The sequence below is a fragment of the Trachymyrmex cornetzi genome, unplaced genomic scaffold (assembly GCF_001594075.2).
Source record: "Trachymyrmex cornetzi isolate Tcor2-1 unplaced genomic scaffold, Tcor1.1 scaffold264, whole genome shotgun sequence".
NCBI classification, from domain to species: domain Eukaryota; kingdom Metazoa; phylum Arthropoda; class Insecta; order Hymenoptera; family Formicidae; genus Trachymyrmex; species Trachymyrmex cornetzi.
The window spans coordinates 93,484-100,259 of record NW_017297313.1 but is presented as its reverse complement, the minus strand read 5'-3'; the positions used below and the strand labels follow the sequence as shown (position 1 = coordinate 100,259).

The window sequence follows — 6,776 nt, the reverse complement described above, 5'->3', positions numbered from 1 at the left end:
ATTGGAGAACGATTTGGAATAAGATGATATCGCTTTGGAACAATGTAGAACAAACTCAGAACAATCTGGAACAATTGTCAAAATTTTAATTTTCAAAAAAAGGGGGGCTAACTTCTCACACATGATAAGGATGTGATATCCACCAGGAAAAAACTGTGTAAAATCATTCTTATTTAATATTTTTTCTTAAACACATACTAATACAAAGGAAATCATTCTTATTTTAAATATATCTTTTTATTAAACTAACACTCTAACAAAACACGACAGTAAAAGTGTGTGTGTGGTACAATCGAACGCATCGATGACGTCACCCGCGAAACGTGTCGTGACATGTCGCGGTATGTCTTTCCAAAAATCTTCGATCCAATCCATCGACGCGAGCGTTGGTGCGAGCGAGATCGAACATACGGCACAGGGGATTCTAGATACGCGAGCGTTGCTGCGAGCGAGATCGAGCATATGGTAAAGGGGGTTCTGGATACGCGAGGAGGTCGAGGGGGAGGGAGGGCGAATGGGCATTGGTGTGAAAAAACGTGCGAACTCCCTCAGTCTAGGGATGGGTGATGTACAAGAAAAGCATCGATTCTTTAATAATCGATTATGAGGCAATCCGATTTTTGATTGACCGATTCGTCGTGGATGAAAACATCGATGTTGATAAAATCGATGATTTGAAAAAACTGCTTGCTAAATTTTATATATATATTTCTTTTTATTATCAATTTTTAAAAATATATTGAATTATAATTTTAAAAATTATTTTTATCAAAATAAAAGAAGACATCGAGTACAACTTTATGTACCCACGAAAAATAATTTTTTAAATTATTTTTATTACAAAATAAAAGAAGAAATAGAGTACAATTTTATGTATCTCCACAGAAAAAAATATTTACTTGTTTCAAGTAAACACATTTTCTTGAATTGTAATTTATCGATTGAAAGAATTAATTACTTGTCACAATAAATTTATTTTTTGTTCCAATAAAACATTATCCTGAAACAAATAATTTATCAATAAAGAAAATATTTTATTATATTAAAAACACAATTACTTGTCAGTAGAAAATTGTTTTATTAAATCTAATAAATATCAATATTTGAATCTGATTGTTGTTAATAAGAGAACATTTTTCTTAAATTTATGACATGAGTATTAGAAATCGTACATTGATTACTTTTTACAAAATATAATTTTTATTTCAGAAAGCAATTTCTTGGTTACCAAAAATATTTACTAGTAATGAGAAAATTGTTTCATAAATTAATTAAATGCCTGCTAGGGACTGTCTCTCTAGTCTCTAATAAATCTAGGACTCTTGGGTAGTTATGTCTTTGGGTAGATCAATGAGAGCCAACCATATCGATGTCATAAAAAAAAGATCGATGTACCGATTAATCGAATTCTGGAACATCGAATCAAGTATCGATTATTGAGCGGAAAAATATCGATTTTTGTATAATCGACGAAACATCGCCCATCCCTACCTCAGTCGCCCTTCCGCTCTCGAGCTCGCAGGACCTTCGTCACATCGCTCCTCGCGTCGTGACGTCACAAGCTCACACACACATGCGCCCGTGGGTCCGGGGGCCGGAGAGGAAAACTGTGAGAGGTGGTGGGAGGTAAAAGCAGCTCGCTCATTGGCTGTCCCCCCGCACCACAGTACCCCTCTCGCCCAGTTTTCCCTCCGGCCCCTCACCCCGCGGGGTATCCCATGAGCGAGGATATACCTTGCTTTGCTACTTCTGGATAAGAGACTTGTAGTGTCTTTATGTCCTTTCACTTTTTTTTTAACATGGCAGGATACACTACCGCGTCCCTGATACAAATTGACATTAAATTGGCAGCACTGTTGCGTAGCACTGTTTGAGGACAAATTGGCATTAAATTAGTAACAAGCCTTTGTGTAACGCTGTTTGACAACAAATTGACAGTAAACTTTACATAGCATTATTTAACTATAAATTCGCGGCAGGAATAATTTTGTAACGCAAGCTTACCTGCAAAACACAAGCTTACTGCTGACACAGATGGCACCGGATTTGCTACCAAGCTTTAAATCTGTTTAATGCTAAATTGTTAGCAAATTGCTTACTCGGCAGTAATATTCTGTCTACGATACCAAAAATAGTGCCTTTTTTATGATATGTAGATCAGATAATGACTTTCAATTGTAACCGTTCGTATAAGTAGTTAAAAATTTCTAAAATTTTATTGAAAAACTCTTTTAGAGCAACTAGTAAGATATCATCTATGTACAATATCTTAAAGATATTATATATGGATAATTTCTTAATAGTAACTTCTTTCAAATCCTGCATAACTATATCCGATATGATCGGGGATAATGATAAGTCAATTAGAGTGCCAAAAATTTGCCTACAATATACCTACATTGTTAAAAGAAAAATTAGTAAAATTGAGAATCAATCGGATAGCAACCAAAAATTTATCTTTTGGTATTCTAGTGTTCACTAATACGATTCCATCTGAAACAACCTGACTTTGCGCGGACGTAGCTCGTCGGTCACGGGCTGCGGCCAGGGTCGCAATTAGGTTCGGCCAGAAGGAGAGAGATGCAAGGCGGTAACAGGCGCGGATCCAGCCTCCAGATTAGGGGGAGGTCACCTAGGTATCCTACCAACTTGGAAAACAGAACGAGTGGAGTGGAGCGAGAGGTTTCTCAAGCTTCGTCATCGTCAGTTTTCAGATACTTACACAGTTACGCAGCAAATGACTTGAAAAATAAAAAAACGTGACGGATTATACAAAAAAAACTTTAATTTAAATTACAAAGTCAATTTTTCTATTTTTTTTTTTTGAAAATTTGTTAATTATCTCATCAACGTCGAGATTTATGTTTTTGTGTATATTTAGAAGAGCTAGTCCAGATAATCTCTCTTGTGCCATTGAGGCACGTAGCCAAGATTTGACTCTACGTAGAGTTGAAAATGATCTTTCAGCAGTCGCTACGCTTACTGGGAGAGTAACAAGTATTTTCAAAAAAATATTAATGTTGGGGTACAAATCTTTGTCGCAGTTTTCTAACAGGTGAACTACCGATTCTGGGATGGGGGATTTATTTTTTATTTCCCTTTTCCATTTGATCATCCAGAGTCGGTATTCGTTAACAACTGAAGATGTTTGACTACCGTCCAAAAATGGCTGGTACATCTGCACGACTTTTCGTACCGTATCAATGTCTTGGTCGCTGTATGTCGACTTAGGTAAAAAGACTCCTAACTGAAATAGATCCAGAACATCAGGAGAAAGTCTTTGGCTTAGATCGTTTATAACACAATCCAAGAGGGGTACGTATATTGATCTTCGAATATACTCCTCTACAGATTGCGCCGGATGATTTGATCTATGTGTTTGCCTGGAAATAGTTCGCGACGATTTCAACTCAACATCTAGTTGTTTTGCTACTTCCCGAGCTTCTGAAAATAATTGTTGGAACACAGAGTCCACGTTTTCTCGTTTTGATTTCAACACGTCAAGTGTGTCCTTTATTGCATCCGTGGCTCTTTTCATATCTATAGATGCAGTTTGCAAAAAGCGACTCAGTGCAACGGTTGTACCTAAAACGTAAAAAATACATATTAGTACGTACATGCACCCGCAAGATATGTTGGTCGATTGAACGAAATCCATCCTTCAAAAAAGTAAAGAATGGTTTGGTTACCTACCTAAAATGTCATTCAAGCATACTGATGATATGATAAAGTCGGAACTGCGCAGTGTTTGTAAGAGACAATGGGCATCGCTTGATGTTTTGCTATCTTTCCATGTCGATATTCTCTCCAGGGCGTTACAAATTTTGATCAGATTATCACCCTGAAATTGTAAGTGTCCATCATGCCTTTCAACCCATCGCGTCTCACATATACTTTGAATTGCCACGCCGCCAAGTTCTTGTAAAAATACTTCATGGCGTTTTGCAGATGCGTTTGCAAACGCTACGATTTTCTTCATCGTCGCAGATGTGTTTCTGCACGACGCGACTTTTGATGAATTGGCCAAGGAGTTATTTAAGACATGATTATTGCAAGGGCAACGTTTCGCGTGAATGGCTTTTTTAGTTAGTTCCTGAACTGCACCCTTCACATCGGAGGCCATCACTGAACAGCTGTCGGTGCCAATACCCACACAGAAAGTCAAATCTATATCAAATTTGTGGCAAAGATTTTCTACAATTTTTGCTAATGCAACTCCTGTTAACCGAAGTTCTTTGCTGCTATCTGCTTCTTCACATCGAAGCATCTCATAAGCGTCGCAAAAGCATATAAAGTCTTCTTTAATAACACCGTTATTATAATATCTAAATGATAGACTCAACTGCTCGGTATGAGAAATGTCTGTGGTCTCATCAAACAACAGAGAGAAAAACTTAGCATTCTTCACGTTTTGTAAAATATTTTCCTGTATTTTCTCTTTGCAGATGTCTATTAGTTCGTTTTGCACAGTTTTGCTTATGTAAGTCACATTTGAACTTGCTGTTGCTAAATGATGCTGGAGAACTGTGTCACCAGCATCAATTCTAAATTTCAACAAAGCTCTGAAATTCCCCTCTGGAGCGGAGACCACACTTTTGTCGGTATTTGTACTGAAAAACTGGCCATCGTCTCTGTGGCCGCGTAGTGGTATATTTTGACGACCACAGAATATTATTGTTTTTATAATTGGTCGCAAGCGATCTCTGTTTTCCATAATTTGAGCCATTCGTTGAGTGGAAATCTGGTTGACAATATCAAGCTCCGGCTTATGATAGCATGCTAAAAAATTTTTCCCACTTTCGACGGCCATCTGATGATAATGATTGCGCTGGTGTTGTATTAATAACCCGTTTTCTCCTAATAAGCGGTCAAAAACCTTCAGTGGTTCCTTTACAAGTCGTCTGAGGTTTGACCTAGCAAAATCTGTGGCAGTAGTAGCAAACAAGGCGCAATACTTGCAATAAAGCCCCTGATCCACGTGTGATAACACAAGCCAATGGAATTTTTCAAGGTGAGATCTTTGAGCAAATTTTTTGCTTGGCTTTCCTAGTTTTATTACAACGTTATGCGGAAAAACATAGTTAGATGGTGGCATCCAATGTTTCTCAAGCAATAATGCTCTAGTAGAATCAGATAATTGATTCATGTTTTCATTAATATAGCTTCCGATATCTGAAGCGAATTCAGAGTTCAACGAGTCATTTGATATTGCAGATGACGTAGACGGCATGTCTCGTTTAGTAGCAACAGAAGTAGAAGCAACATTATTCGAATCATTATCATTAAAGCAATTTTCATTACTGGTATTAGTGGTTTTCAGTGCAGGCACTTCCTTTTCTGTTAAAATGCAAGCCTCACCATCAATTTTTTGTTTTTTAAAAAAATACGTGTTAATTTTTCGCATTGAACTAGCATCATGGCCACTTCGTTTCGATCCACCACCTCTTTTTTCCACACTATCAGCCTGACCCAAACCAACCAAAGAAAAAAAACATTCACAATCAAGCCAGTACATTTTTTACATAAACACAGTCAGTACAATATAACGAACAATTATCCAGTCATTAGTTTTGTATTCTTTGCGAGAATATTAATGTTAATTAATCATGCATTTACCTATTAGTGATTAAAGTTATCAAGGTGCAACAAAAATCATTAAAACCAACCAAACAAAAGCCCCAAACAAAGTTATTATGTACTAAACTAACTTACCATTACTTTCTTCTTTATTTCGCGTCGCGTTGATTTTCATTCAGACATCAAAATTCTCTCACTTCAACTAAACTAACTTACATTTATATTAATAACAACTTAATTCTTTGTTTCATGAATATCATTTAAATCGCAACGCAGCTACGTAAGCAACAGAATTCGTCGAGGTTATGTTTTTGTTTGTTAGCCTATCAAGAAAAAAAAATCAAAGTAGACGCGCTAGGTCGCTGACTTTGTTTACACTGTGCGCTTAGTCCGCGAATTATACGATGAGGTGTCTTTGGCTACGTTTACACCGTACATTTAGGTCGCGTCCTATACAATGCCCTTGTTTAACCTACAGGATGAACAAGAATATCTATTGTATAGACCGTTGTATAGGCCTAAATGCACGGTATAAACGTAGCCACTCTCACCACGGCTTTCTGTTATTTGTCAAATCTGTGTGCCGAACGCTTTGTGATTTTTTATAAACAAATTATTCAAAATGGGCTATGATAGTTGTGTTGTAAATTGCAAAAATACCGGAAGAAATAATAAATGTAAATTTTACAGATTCCCAACGGCAAGTTGGAAATTCGAACAACGTAACAAATGGATAGCTGCAGTTATACGGTTAAAGAATACACGTTTGAAAAAATTATTATTGCAGATTTAAACGGTAGGATAAATAACGAAATAACTCTACTTAGAATTATCCCGATATATCCCATAGTAGAGGAATACTTAATTAATAAAAGAAATAGTAAACAATAGCAAATAACTTGATAACTATAGGAAATAGACGAATCATTAGTATAACATAAATTGTAGTATTTATGTTAACCGACCGAACCGAACCGACTGACGATTGATTTCAAAGGGGGTGGTCATGACCCCATTGACCACCCCCGTGGATCCGCCACTGGGCGGTAATAACGGAATTAATACAGATTCGTGTGATAATGAGAGTATATTCTTGTATATATGTGACAGAGAGAGAGAGAGAGAGAGAGAGAGAGAGAGTGCGTGCGTGCGTGCGTGCGTGCGCGTGCGTGCGCGCGCGCGCGCGCGCGCGCGTGCGT

The 6,776-nt window shown here is 37.2% G+C and overlaps 1 protein-coding gene across 1 annotated transcript; it reads right to left on the bottom strand.

Annotated features, from left to right (window-relative positions):
• Positions 1 to 2,363: 2,363 nt before the first annotated feature.
• LOC108761819 (52 kDa repressor of the inhibitor of the protein kinase) lies at positions 2,364 to 5,515 on the bottom strand. The gene is made up of 3 exons (XM_018508557.1): positions 3,694 to 5,515; positions 3,054 to 3,585; positions 2,364 to 2,394 (listed from the first exon to the last, which is right to left on the bottom strand). Exons 1-3 carry the CDS (start codon positions 5,513 to 5,515, stop codon positions 2,364 to 2,366), a joined length of 2,385 nt encoding a protein of 794 aa, XP_018364059.1.
• Positions 5,516 to 6,776: the final 1,261 nt, after the last annotated feature.